At 41.5% G+C, this 15,220-nt stretch overlaps 1 protein-coding gene across 1 annotated transcript in view; it reads right to left on the bottom strand.

Annotated features, from left to right (window-relative positions):
- Positions 1-8,601: 8,601 nt before the first annotated feature.
- Positions 8,602-15,220, bottom strand: part of LOC139686974 (uncharacterized) — a 148,797-nt gene continuing 142,178 nt past the window's right edge. Inside the window, exons 11-12 of the mRNA XM_071584017.1 lie at positions 14,441-14,754; positions 8,602-11,368 (exon numbers count right to left, since the gene is read on the bottom strand). Coding sequence (XP_071440118.1) covers positions 9,351-11,368; positions 14,441-14,754 — 2,332 coding nt within the window. The 3' untranslated portion in view covers positions 8,602-9,350. The remainder of the gene's footprint in view (positions 11,369-14,440; positions 14,755-15,220) is intronic.

Here is a 15,220-nt window from a genome sequence, read left to right as displayed (position 1 = left end):
TTAGCTAACGCGACTCTGTCATCGCGACTTCGAATGCCCCCATAAATCACCGCATCGTCAGCAAAAAGACGGAGCCTGCTATTAACCACAGTACTGAGGTCATTTATGTAAATAAGAAACAAGAGGGGGTCTACGACACTTCCCTGTCGCACACCCGACGTGACCTTTACACTATCGGATGATACACCGTCCAGGACGGCTGTTTGAACGCGATTTTTTTTTAAATTGTCTAATCCAGCATATAACACTCCCGTGTATTCCATAAGTTTCCAACTTCGCGAGCAACTTGCAAAGAGGGACTTTATCAAAGGTTTTTTTAAAATCTAGGAATATCGCATCTACTGGAATATTACTTTCCCCGGAATGCATTATATCATGAACAAAAAGTGTGAGTTGAGTTTGGCAGGATCTACCTTTACGAAACCCGTGTTGGTTATTAATCAATGATTCTTGGCTAACGAGATACCTCATTATGGAACTAACAATGATCTTCTCAAATCAACCAATCCTCTCCTTAAATTTCCGCCCCATCCCATAACCACCCCCATGCCCTGCAATAAACCTAAATGCAAAACATGCCCTATTTTGAAAACCAAAAACCCATCCCTCTCCCACCAATTCCCTACTCTACTTGCATATCTAGCAATGTAGTGCACCTGCTGAAGTGCCAACTTTGCCCCGCCTTTTATATTGGATATTGTATCACACCCCTTAATATTAGAATTAACAACCACCGGGCCTCATGCAAGAATTCTTCCCTGATTGATATGCTCCCTACCTCCAAATTCGCCTCCAAACAAAACACTCCCTTTGATAAATGCTATAGTGTATCCATCTTAGCATCCCTCTCACACTCTGATCCTCCACTGAAACTCAAAACATTAGAGCAATCCTTCCCCTGGCTCCTGGAATTGCCCAGGTATTAATATTAAACATTAATTTCTCTGATCTTCACATATTTTCATCCCCCCTCCATCCCATACACCTTCCATATTATCTCCACACTTCCAAAAATCCCGTCCTCACTCTTCTCCTCGCAAACCTTTATCCACCTTCCCCTTCCATCCATCACTTCTGGCCCCATCTATTCCTCAGTTCTGTCCTTCTCTTCCTTGAGAAAGGTGGCCTGGACTATCAAAATTTTGAAACCAAGTGAGTTTGTTTTCTTTTTTGGGTATTTCTGTGCTAACTTCATAAACATTACACACACACACATATATATATATATATATATACATACATATGCGGGTCATGGTAGTCCAGGCGTGTTTTACTACTGACAGGAGGGTTCCAGGTTTGATTCTCGGGCAAGTCACTCTGGGCACCTGCAGCTCCACCCAAGCTATGGGATTTTTCGGGTACCAGGTCTTCCTAGGAAACCATAACTGGCACAGGGAAAGGAACTGGCCCCCCTACCCTGATGTGAGAGTTTCACCCGCCATTGGGTTTAGTACTGGGGGAAATCTACTATTACCTACCAAACCGACCTTCGGGTTGATTACTTTGTTTACGGTTTTCATACGGTATATATATGTGTGTGTGTATATATATATATGTATATATATATATATATGTATATATATATATATATATATATATATATATATATATGTATATATATATATATATATATACATATACTACCTTGATCAAAAAGTTCCAGGAATAACCACCGTGTGGCGCTCCCATCGTTCCGATTTGAGTTCTTTTTTTTTGTTAAATTGGTACATCTGTTGTTGATATTCCCTTTAAATCTTAGTGTCATAACTTGACATTTGCAAAAGTTACGTAGCCAAGAGTACATCTATCTCTGTGTGTGTTGGCGATTTTTTACAATTTCAGAAATGGATTTAAATTTGCAACAACGAACTTGTATTAAATTTTGCGTAAAAAACGGATTTAGTGGCGCACGGACGTTGGAAATGTTGGAAAAGTGTTTCGGCAACGATTCTCTAAAAAAACGGTCGTTTACCAGTGGCACGAGCGGTTCAGAAGTGGTCGTGAGTCAATCGAAGATGATGAACGCAGTGGCAGACCATCGACATCGAAAGTCGGTGAAAAAATTGATAAAGTAAAAGAAATGTTGGTCAATAACCGCAAATTAACCATCAGAGAAATAGCGGAGGACTTGAACATTGCCTATGGATCCGCCCAAGACATTGTGGTTAATGATTTGGGTTTCCGTCGTGTAGCAGCAAAGTTGGTTCCAAAAGACCTCAATTTCATGCAAAAAAGAGACCGTGTTGACGTCGCAAAAGACATGATTTGCGAGGCTGAATCCGATCCCACATTCATCAAAAGGATCATTACTGGAGACGAGACGTGGGTTTATGAGTACGACACGCAATCCAGACATCAGGCAAGTGAATGGCGTTCACCAAATGAGCCGAGACCAAAAAAACCACGTCGTTTTCAGTCAAAAAAGAAGGCAATGCTGACGGTTTTCATGGATTACAACGGTGTAGTGCATCGTGAATTTTTGCCAGAAGGCCAGACAGTAAACAAAGAGTATTATTTGGGCGTTATGAGACGTTTGCGTGAAGCAATTCGCCGAAAGAGACCAGAAATGTGGGCAGAAAACTCGTGGATTTTGCACCATGATAACGCACCGTCGCACAGTGCTATCATTATTCGTAATTTTTTGACGAAAAATGCAACAAATACCATCCAACAGCCACCGAATTCACCTGATTTGGCTCCCTGTGACTTCTTTCTGTTCAATCGAGTTAAAAAACCATTACGGGGAACGCGTTTTAGCAGCCGAGAGGAAGTAATGGAAAAATCGCAGGAAGCACTGATGGACATACCGAAAAGCGAATATAAAAAATGTTTCGAGGATTGGATCAAGCGCTGGCATAAGTGTGTTGCAGTCGATGGGGATTACTTTGAAGGGGACAATATAGATTTAGATGAATAAACTTGTATTTTTAATTTTCTGAATAAATTCCGGGAAATTTTTGATCAAGGTAGTATATATATATGTGTGTGTTTGTGTGTGTGTATATATATATAATTTGTTGTTTATAGATATTTTCAAACTGGTTTTACAGAAGATATTTTCATTTTCTCAGCTTTTTTATGCAAGAAATATTTTTCACAGGATTAGGGAATGAAACAATAGAACGGCAAACGAAGGCAGAAAGAGAGCAAAACAGAGAGCACAGCATGAAAAGAAAAGCAGAAAATTCTTGAAATGATGGCTGTCATTGACTTCCCATCATGAAAATTGCAAAATTATGTGGCAAGGAAAAAGATTTTGGAAGGTAGTCAAGAAAACAAAGTTATGATGGAAGAATTCAATAAAAACAATGAGAAAGTTTCAGAAATTGCACAATCTGTAAATTTAGATTTAAGTACGAATTCTTTGATATACCATCATCATTTAACCTGCATAGCACCACAGCTGAACCCACAACACTTTGTTCTTCCTCTACAAAACTCATTGACGATATTCTGAACAATATCGATCCAGGACTAATAACAACCAAGGCTGTTAAGTCACATATCTCAGATCATTCCCCACAACTTTCCTCAATTGTAGCTCATTCAACTCACAATAATAAAGCACAGCACAAGAGGTGCCTCTCAGATGGAAATCTAATCAATTTTTATGAACTGCTGAATTCCCACAATTGTGGTGGCTAATGCACAAACTTCCCACCAAGAGGGTTCAAATCCTGGAGAGAACAAATATTTTCAGAGGTATCCTGATCCCTACTTGAGACACTTTGTGGAGAGCACTTTGAGTGTGTACGACGTTCGTCGGATGGGACAGCAGACCCCTTGGTGCCTTTCAACAAGAGCAGGCTAATGCCGACACTGGGTTTTTCTCCACCCTTACTTTCCCGACCATTCCTAATGGTGCAAATGACCTTAGCTATCAGTCGCCTCCCATAAAAATTATTACTTGGACTAGTGTTTATTGTACTCATTCATTTGATGAAGCCTTTAATTACTTTTACTCCATCTATCCATGTTATTTTGATGCCTTCTTTCCCCTTATCCCTAAAATGCTAAGAATATCTTCTGAATTAAAGAATAAGAAACCCTGGGTCACAGATAATGTACACTATCTATTAAGTTGCATGAAAATGCAACTGGTAATTATAAAAATAAACTATTCTCTACTGATCAGCTAGAATATTCAGCCTCAAAAAAAACTATAGGCACACCCTTTCAAATGCCAAAAGCCCTTTCTATAATCACAGCATCTGAATTCCAAAACATAAAACTAAAGAAATCTGGCATATTGAAAATGAATCAAAGCCTTCCAAGAATGTAAAATCTGATCTCAAATTGATGTCTTTGAGTAATAACTGAACCAAAATGACTTTTATCACTCTCTGCAAACAGTTAGAAATAAGGCATATCATCCAAAAACTAGACAAGAAATTCAACTCAGCCTTAGACAGCATTTTAATCTTAATTGCAAAAACTTTTTTCTATCAATTAAACAGCCTTACTTTTCTTGACAAATGAATCTCTTTGATCTGGTGACTTCCCTCCTCCACTCAAAGTAGTCAGTCACACCCCTATATAAGGGTAAGAAACTACATATGAGTTCATATAGGCCATTCTCCTTATTAAATCAATTTGATAAAATTTTGGAAACATTTTCTTACAATGGGGTAATGCACAACTTGGAAACTTACCATCTACTATCAATCTCTCAACATGGCTTTATGAAATCAATATCTATTTCCACTGCCTCTTATCAAGTTGTCAATCAAATATTGTGTGATCTAGACAACATCTGAATCTGCAGCAGTTTTCTTTGACTTCTCCAAGGCTTTTAACCATGTTGACCATCAACTACTATTGCCAAGACTCACTAACTTTGGCAATAGAGGTGTATCCTTTGACTGAATCAAGTCTTATTTAAGTAATAGACAACAATTTGTTTCTCAATACAAAATGGGATGAGATATATATAACCTCCCAAACTTAACCAATCTAGTGTCCAGTAATTTTCCTTTTCACATTAATGAACTCTCAGTTAGACTTCACCCCCTGCCTGGCATACACCTAGTGCTCTATATTGATGACACCGATGTTTTAGTGCCCGCCTCTTCTATCAATGACGAGCTGTCTTAGTCAATCCAGGGGATTAAGATGGTGTGGTGGCTGACTTTCCACCCAGAGGGCCCAGGTTCGAATCCTGGAGATTGAGGATATTTTTTAGAGGTACCCCTATCCCTATTTGAAGTGCTTTGTGGAGGGCACTTTGAGTTAATACGCCATCCGTCGGATGGGACATTAAGGTGCAGACCCCTTGGCACCTCTTATTAAGAGTAGGCTAATGCTGATGCCGGGTTTCTCTCCACCATTCATCCCTTCCTGTCAATCCCTAATTGTGAAATTGACCTCGGCTGTCAGTTGCCTCCCCTAAAATTATTACAAAGTCAATCTATGCTGCACTTATGCTAGATGAGTGGGGCAAGCAAAACTCCCTCTCCCTCCCTCAATGTGGATATATCAAGCTTAGTATACTGTACTAACAAAAATAAGCCAAATCATCTGTTTGTGAGAGAGGGGGGAATTGTGGGAGTAAGCATGAGGTGGCATCATTGTCAACCTAAATAGAAAAGTTCTTTAAGGAAGGTATTCAGTCTGTGGGATCCTGGAAAATAGGTGGTACAAAGGTTGAGTCCTGTGTCAGATATAGGGTTATTTTTCTGTGGTGGGTGAGGTTAGGTGGAGCGGTGGAATTTATTCTGTAGGTGCTTTTCTGGGCAACCACAATTGTGGAGTGCATGGTGTAGACTGTCGAGGTATTTGTTGAGGGAGGCTGTGGTGTTACAAATTTTACGTCATCCGATAGAGAAAGAGTCAGAAATCGACCATTTGGTGACAGAAGGGTAACAGCTGGTGAAGTGTAGGTATTGCTGATGGTTAGCGACTTTTATATGTACTTAAGTGGTGAATTTGTTATTGTGAAGTGAGACGTTTGTGTCAAGAAAGGTGGTGGTGGAGTCTGAAATGGAAGAAGTGACTTTAACAGTGAAAGATGACTTTAAGGGAAATAAGACATTAATGAGAGACTCAAGAGCCACGTGTCCAAAGAGTAAATATGTCACCTATGCAGTGGACCTAGAAAAGAGGTTAGAAGGGTTGCTGTAATAGGAAAGTCTCTTCAAGATGGCCCATAAAGAGATTGGCATGCGATGGTGCCATCCTTGTTCCCATCGCTGTGCTTTTGGTTTTTAAATAAAAACTATTTAGAAACGAAAATGCATATTTTATCAGGACGAATGTGGCTATATCGAGGATAAATTCGATGGAAGGGCACTAGGATGGGGGGCAGAGAGAAAAATAATGTCGGAGAAAGGATAAGCCTTCAGCATGGGGAATAGAAGTAGAGAGGAAAGTAATGTCGATGGTGGCCATTGGTAGGTTGGGTGTGGAGGGAATGGAGACAGAATTTAAATGGTGGATGAAGTGATGAGTGTCTTTTGTGAATGAGGGTAAGGACCATCTACAAGAGATGATGGCCAAGAAATACGGAGATTCTTTCGGCGGGAGAGTTGAAACTGGAAACTATAGGATGGGCAACAGGGGATGTTAGTTTTGTGTATTTTTCAGAGGAGATAAAACTGGGTTGTTCTGGGGTTTGGGGGTGAGAGTAATGATATCTTAGCAGGTGAAACCTTCTTATGGTCCAAATTGGAGGAGAAGAGACCAAATTTCTGTTTGGAAAGTTGGTGCCAGGTTGTGGGTGAGAGATAGATGTATCATTAAGGTGACAGAGGGCTTTGGAAATATAATGATTGGCATTTCAAATTCCAACTGAGGAGCCTTTATTGGCGGTGGTGACTACTATGTTGAGATTGGACGGTAGGGTTTTAGGGCATGACGTTTCTTCATGAACAGGATGGTCAATTGGAAGGGGTTTTGGTTCATGGGTTGAAGCAGGGTGGAATTTGTCGAGTGCAGGATTTTTGTTTTTGTGACCAGAAGGTTGGTGTTCACACCAAAATACTCTGGATTAGCCAACTTGCATCCTTCATACTCCGTGCAATTACTTGCTCAATATGTGGGCACACATTTAGTGCAATTGTAGCCACATTGTTCTTAATTTTATTCAAAAGCTTTCAAAATACTAAAAGAGAGATCCGAGATGTTCTCTGCCTGAAGATGAAAATGACAATTTAAGCTTTCTAAAAAGTTTTCCTTTTCAACATGATGGCCTTTAATATTAACACATTTCAGCCAGTGATGTTCCAGTGCCATTATTGCTTCTCTGTAGTGATCCTCCACGGATGCCGCATAGTACTCACCTACTGTTGCATTCTTGAATGAATGAAAAGCATTAACCAGCAAGGAAACTTTTGAGTTTTCAGAGCAGGTGGAGGTCCAAGAGAACCGAATCCAGGGATAAGGTAGCTGTTCTAGTACTTCATATTGCAAATCCTTCAATTTTTCCATTGCCAAGGCACTGTTTTATGAGCAGTTTCATTGTTCTGATGGAATTTTTTTTTCCCATGCAAACCTGGCCTGCTTACATCAATTTTTGCATCAAGAGTCATAAGAAGTTGCAGACTACTACTCCCCAGTTCTTTATTTTATATTTTTCAAGATATTCAATCAATAGAATTCATTTTGCATTCCAAAAAAATCAACATCATGACCTTTCCTGCCGATGGAACCATCTTTGCCTCCTTTGGATCTGAACAACCAGCCTCTACCCACAGCATAGATTATTGTTACGATTTTGGTTTGTAATGTTTCTTACTTACTTTCTTGTTTGTAAAAAAATCCATTTTTCATCCATTTTCACATATCAAAGCAGAAAATCACTCTGTTTTTCATAAGGCACATCAAGTGGTGTTTGGAAAGTGCCATCCAAATCATTTTCGATCCACAGTGGGCACTATGCACCCATTTTGCACAAAGCTTTGTCATGCGCAATTCCTCTTGCAAAATGTAACCGATACATTCTTTCTATATCTCTAGATATTAAAAATTTCACAAACCTTCATACACTCATCTTCCAAAATCAGATAGTGGCCTTTTTTGATGATTTCTGGTGTGGCTGCACTTGTCAGACATCCTTCTGATGGATCATCTTGGAGGCTTTCACGGCCACGTTTACATTTGGCTGCCCATTCCTTCATGTTGGAACTTGAAGGAGAAGAGTCCCTGCATACATTTATAATTCTCAAATGAATTTTGGCCAGCATTAACCCTTCTCTTATGATGAATTTCATTATTGCATGATACTTGCTGTTTTCCATTTCTAACAACACACACACAGCAACTGATTCAAATAACTAGCTTCAGCCAACTGGAACGCCTTGCAAAGTCACACGGCATTCACTTGCACCAACATGAGAGACAAATATTGTGTGAATAGTGATGGACCACCCTCATATTCCCCACCTATGGGTGGTGGGAGGCTTTGCAGAAAAATAGCACCCTCACCAAGAAAAACCTCTCCACTAAATAATGGTTGGCAAGATATTGTGGCTGTAAATCACTAAATGAGCATTGGTTTGCCAATATACAAACCTGTAATGCCAATGTACAATACCTGTAAATGTTCTAAATACCTTAGTATACATCTGCTGTAAATTGATTCTTTGGTAAAAAACTACTAAAATTCTTTTTTATTGAAACAGATAATATGGTTAGTTACAATATTTTACATAAAAAGATTTCACAACTCCATTAATAATCTTGATGACAGACATAATTTGTTTAAATCAACATTTGTCGCAAGGGCATGATTTCAGCTACACTTCTTTCAAATGCAGTATTTTCAAAATAGCTCAGTATTTGGCTTAATCATACATTAACTCCAAAGAAATATGTTAACTACTTAAAAGTGTAACCAGAAAATTTGATTGGCCCTGAGAGAATCATAACTGCACTCCTCCATCAAAACTGTATGAATATGTTGATGAAACAATGCAGCTTAAATGCATTTTGAAATGAGTTTTATGGACATATGAACACAGTAAAGCAGGGCATATTCAACAGTCACCACTGGAACGCAGTGACTTTTTTTGATGACTGGATAATACTCTATGTGACACGATGCAGCATGTGTAAAAGAATTTAATGACCATGGCAGGGATGATTAGTTATATGGCATCCATATGTACAATTCGAATGAACTTGATAAAAATAACTTCTGTACATATTATATGCCACAGTAAGCTATACAAAAATAACACCTACCATTTCGCAAAAAGGAAAAGTTATAAAAATTTGTAAAAATAAATTTATCACATAGTATATGAATCAATCATAAAATATGAGATGACAGCACATGTGGAAAGCACCAAGGAAGGCAGAACGAGTGCTACTTTAATTAGCATTCCACTTCTTTCCACAACAGTGTAAAAAAATTACACATAAGACTCTTCTTCGCCATGCTCCGACGAAGTTGTCTCTGCACTCAACCTCTCGGAAGCGCGGCCGGGTGACGGGCCAGCGGCGACCTTGTCCGCGGCGAAGTGCGAGTTGGTGATAGGAGCGCGGTGGGTGGGGAAGCACGAAGGTGGGTGTCTATACGGTGGCGGACCCTCTCCGGCACCTCCGTCGCCCCTCGCTCCTCCCCCAAACAAACTCCGCAGGCGAGACACACTCCAGCTGATCTCTTCGCGGAGCTCCGAGCGCACCGTGGGCGACGATGCATTCGCGCACCGACACCCGGTCGTCGCGGCGTCTTCCACCCGACCTCCCTCGCCCTCCGCCTGCGGCCTCCCCTCGCCCTCGCCGCACGACTTGCCAGCCGGTGGCAACGACTTGGAGCGCTGGGCCGCGCCGCCATCCCGTCGACCCGCCCGCCCTGCTCTCTCCCCCTCCACCAGCGGCCTACCCGCCGCCGCCCGCAGCCGCGCCGCCGCGCCCACGACCGGTGCGTGCGGCTGCGGAACCCACCGGCCGTCGCCGCTCCCGCGCCTTAGCTTGGGTGGCAGCGGCGGGGGCGGCGGGCCCCTCTCGCCACCAGTGCTCTCGGAGTCGCTGTCGGGGCACTGGTCGATGGTGGTCGCGGGTGCGGCTCGCACTACCTCTGTCTGCGGCCCCAACCGCCGCGTCATCGTCTCCTCGTATGTGGGGAGCCCCGTGGACGACGAGTGCTGCAGCACGCTGCCGTAGAGGTCATCCCAGGTAGCGGGCGCCGCGTGGCAATCCTTCCCTCGCGAGTTGGAGCGCGACACGTGCGGCGTCGAGTCGTCGTCGGAGAGGGTACTCGAGTCGCAGGACCGGTCCGCGCCCTCGCCGCCACTGGGCCTACCACCGCTGGGCCGGCCCCCGCGGGCCGCAGCCCTCGCCCACCCGCCCCCCTCGGCCACGGGGTACGACGCGGCCGAGGAAGGAACTGGCAAGTGGTGCGCCGACTTGGACCTCGGTATGGCCACCGCGGAGCGGAACGGAGGCTCGGCGAGCCTCTCCTCCAGATTCCGGGCCAGTTGGGTGTGATGCGGCGACTCCCCAACGCTCGTGTGCCGCCTGGTGTTCTGCTTGCTCACACACGACGACATGGATCCCTGGGGGTGGCTCTGCCTCCGCGGCAGACCCTTGCCAAAGAAGCTAGCACCGTCGTCGACCGGCAGCAGAGGGGGCAATGGTGCGCGTCCCTTCCCGCGGAGGGTCGGCACGTCAAGGGGCGAGCCGAACGCCGCCCGAGGCAGGGATTCATCGGAAGCACTGCGCCTAAGGACCACCATCACCCCGCCGCCCGTCCCACCGCCTCCCCGCTCTTCCACCTCCCTCCTCCTGTTGCTCGAGCCGCTGCTACTCGAGCTGCTACTCGTGCTACTCCCAGAGGATGTCTGACCACTTTGCTTCGACACCACCCTCTTCAGCTGAGATCTCTGCCGAAACCAGTCTTGCCTCTGAAAGTTAGGATTGATCACATGGGGCTGGCCACTATGTGATTGTGTATGCCTTGCAACTGGTTTGGCATACACTGAGTCTCCACAGCCCTTGCGAAAGCATTCCATGCGTTCATCCCACCCAGCATATACGCGGACATACTTCTTGGGCTCCGGCAGTATGTTCATCACCGATCGAATCTTCTCGGTCGTGGTTCCAAAAGGAGCCACCATGGATTGTGGTGTCGACAGGGATGTCGCCACCTTGTTGTGGTAGTGGACTTTGGAGGGGGGAGGTGAAGTAAACTGGGAATTTGCTGGGGTATAGTTGGGCGAAAACCTTGGGTGCAGGGCCCGGCCACTGCCACTACCACTCGTTGAGCCAGTATCCTCTTCGTCGGGTGTATAAAGCTGTGTGTCTGACATAGTGAGCCCGGAATCTCGACTCAATGACATCTTATCTTTTCGAGGTGGTGGGCTCGATTCCAGTAATTCCCTTTCTAGACTGTCAATTGATGAATCATCCAGGCGAAGTCCACCACCAGCTGAAAAGAGATGTAAAATATGAAATTGGGTGAATTCGCACCACTTTTCACATTGAGTGAGTCTCATTCCTTATAGGTCTCTGAACACAGGCACTCAGTCTAATTTCTAATTTTGCAATATGGCTAAAGCTAGAATAAATATGAAGTAGACCACAGAAAGAAGATTGATTTGCCTTCATAGACACACTAAAATACCTTGAATGTGAGCAAACCCAAAAATCAGGAATTCAAGCAGAAGCAAAACAATACTTTATTCATGTTGAAGAATGGTACAACCATATTAAATGTTGTCAATTATAAACATGACAATATGTAAACATAAGTTCTTAAATGTGATGAAGATTGTCACAAAAGAATTCATCAAATGAGTAAAGTGGGTTAGTAAGTAACCAGGTATCTAACCTATTCTTGACACTCTGGACATAGTCCAATATCAACTGAGTAGGCAGATAGTTAAGTATACAGTCACATGTGCACATCATGAAATGTGTTGTAAGTTGATGACAATCTACAATAAGGAGTATTTAGATTCGCTTAACCCCTTGTGGTGTAGTTATGCATGTGAGATCCTAATTGGTAAATTTCTAGATTAACCTTCACATGAACCAGAGCCATAAAGATATTTCAACTAAATACAGTCATGATTCCATACCCATTAAAAAAAGGGTTTGCAGGAATCATGTGGTGGTATATCAGAAAGAGAGCGAATAGCTCCCTTTTGTAGTAGCAAAATTTGTTTAACATGTGCGGAAAGACCCCATAAATCAACGCCATAATGCAAATGACATTGGAAGAAGGCATGGTAAAGTGCTAAACAACACTCATTTGGAATGAGGAAGTTGAGCTTTCTTAGCATATAAACAGCTTTACTCAGTTTATCACAGGTCTTACTGCAATGAGCCTCCCAGTTAAGTTTTGTATCAATATAAATTCCCAATATTTTAACATTTTCAATATCATTAATTTTTGATTTAAGACTGCCCACAATATGCTGAGTTCTGTTTGTATTTAAATGCAAATGATTAACATCAAACCATGTCTTGCCTGTCTTTGGGTAGCATTAGATCGTCCCTTTGTATCTTCTAGATGCTGACATTTTTGCACCAAAGTGGTGTCATCAGCATATAATACTGTTGTACATTTCATATTACCGTGTAAATCATTAATCATTTGATGGAAAGTACTGGGCCAAGCACAGAGTCCTGTGGGACACCACTTTTTACTTAAAGGGCTGTTCGACAGCCAAGAAGTTCGACCAATTGGTGGCGATCATCCGAATAAGACTTCATTAGTTTCGGTGCAACTCCCTTAACACTGTAATATTCTAGTTTGATAGTAATATTGAATGATTAACACAGTCAAAAGCCTAAATATGACCACATGGTGTTACAGAGACTGATTCCTTCTCTTCATATGCATTAATGACATAATTAACTATGGACTCCAGGGCCAAAATTGTAGATTTCTCAGATCGAAAGCCATACTGTGATTTGGAAAACTGATTATTTGCCTCAAAAATATCACATATTTGATGTTTCATTATAGCTTCAAAATTTTTACCAAAAACAGTGACTATGGAAATGGAACGGTAGTTATTTAAATCATCTTTATCACCTTTCGTACTGTTTTGGTTTATTTTAGAGCAGTTGGAAAATCTCTCGTCTCAAAACGTAAGTTGAGTAACATAGCTAATGGTTCTGCAATGAACACAATAATGTATTTGATTAGGGAATTAGACAGACCATAAATATCCTGACTGTTGGAATTCGTAAATTTTTTGACAGTCAATATAAATATCAAATGGAGTAACTAAATGAATAAGAAAATAAAAACTGAGCCTATAATAACATTGTCTAATAACTGAAAATTCACAAGAGGGCAAAACCATGTAAGGTCAATTCAAACTCATATCCAGTCTGCTGATTCAATTTGAGATTTGATTTGAACGAGAAATACATACTCGCAGGTCAATGATCCTGACCTCCTGGCAGTGACTTCAAACTCTATATGCCCATTCTTAGATTATCGCTCATTAAATGCTTACTATCCTCACACCCCTCTTCCCACTGAAATTCACTTTTTCACAGCATTAACCCATTCTCTCTATCCTCATATGTATTTACTACCCAAGCCTATGCTATTTAATCTCTCCAAAAAGTAACTGGAACCTTTCTACTTCACCATTCGTTCAAAAAATTTAGTCAGATTGTTCTTGTTAATTTGTAAGTAGATGTATGTGATTCTGTTTTGCAGTATGTGCCAATATGAACTGGCAATACTGCAATAGTAGACATTTTTCTAAATACACTTAAAAATGAAAGAGCATAATTTGTTCATCTTACAAAAAAATTAGCCTAATTAAACAACTTTGGATTCATTTTTTTAGCAATGGATAAAACCAATTCCTTGACATGCATTGAAGTACAAGTGCCATTTATACTACCATCTCACAGATGCAAACTCCAAGAAGAATTAAAATGGAAAACTTTAAAGTTATAATTAGTAACAATTAAATAATTAAGATTTGTGCAATAAACCAAATTAGCTGAATTTCCACTTAACCAGTTGCACCTGATGCTCATTGAAAAATCTTCTGCATATCATGAATACATCACATTTTATGTGCAGTTTTGTAGCAGAACAAGGAACTTTGTTTTTGCAAACAAAGACACTCATGCATGTCGCTCCAACTTTGAGCACAAATATTCTCATTATGAAATCACCAATGCCAATTTCCAATATTTCCAAATACATCACACAGTTAGTGACCAAAACAAACGTAAAAATGAATTAGAATTTCAGGGTCTACCTCATTTTTGTCACCATCTACCTGTCAATGCCTCCAAACAAATTTTAGTTTAGCCTATGCAGCAAAAAAGGGTAAATACTGAAAATTTATGCTTTGAATACCCTTTTGCCAATGCCTACCCACAAGTAACTTACTCTTCTAGTCTTAGGGGATCAAATCAGGCAGGCTCGGTTGTGAATTAAACTTAAGTACCAGACAGCCTTCCCAAAAATTGACCCACTAAAGTGACTGGGGCTAAACCATTTAGCTGCTCATAAACTTACAATGCAAACTATCAGATTCCTCTGCTCCACTGTCCAGACGAGTAGCATCTCTTTCAGGAGCTTCCCCCAGGAGTGAGACTACATGAGGTCCACAGAGTGCTTCACAGTGGTCGATGAGCAGGGTGACAAGAGCAGGAACTGTTCGAGATGATGTTGGTGTCAGACTGGGGACCCAGAGCAAAGATGGTCCCACACACACCCCTAAATTCAGTGATGACATAAGATTCTCCCTTGAGCGTGAGCTTATGTGACGGAGGATGCACAGGAAATGCTGTAAGAGCAGGAAATTGGCCGCAGGAAGCATGTCCACCACACTGCAAGGAGGAAAGGGGTTCAATTTAAAGAGAACCAGAAAACAGACACTGTAATCACTTCACTTAAAATGCCATGAGCTTCATGCCCTACTGCATTGATTAACACGGGTAAATCAATACTGAATAAACTGACATCCCCAAAAAAACCAACATGACATTATTTCAATAGTTGGAGGCTCCAATTCAATATCATGCCCTGATGGCCACTGCATCATTACGTAACCTTTTGCAAAACATTCACATTTAGAAATTCCCCCAATATAAGCTTGTCATCCGTATAAAATTTAAAAAAAATCACATTTTTAACCTCTCCCACTTAAGTTTAAACATACACATATGCCCACGTGTGCTTGAAGAAATTAATTTAAATAATTTCTTTTGATATAGTTTTGAACAAATTTTAAGTTCAAAATTTTCTATAGAATCAAATTAAAAATCTGATCTAGCAAATGGTGATCTTGCCAAT

This window comes from Hetaerina americana, unplaced genomic scaffold (assembly GCF_022747635.1).
Source record: "Hetaerina americana unplaced genomic scaffold, ioHetAmer1.1.p SCAF_16, whole genome shotgun sequence".
NCBI classification, from domain to species: domain Eukaryota; kingdom Metazoa; phylum Arthropoda; class Insecta; order Odonata; family Calopterygidae; genus Hetaerina; species Hetaerina americana.
This window is presented reverse-complemented; position numbering and strand designations above follow the sequence as displayed.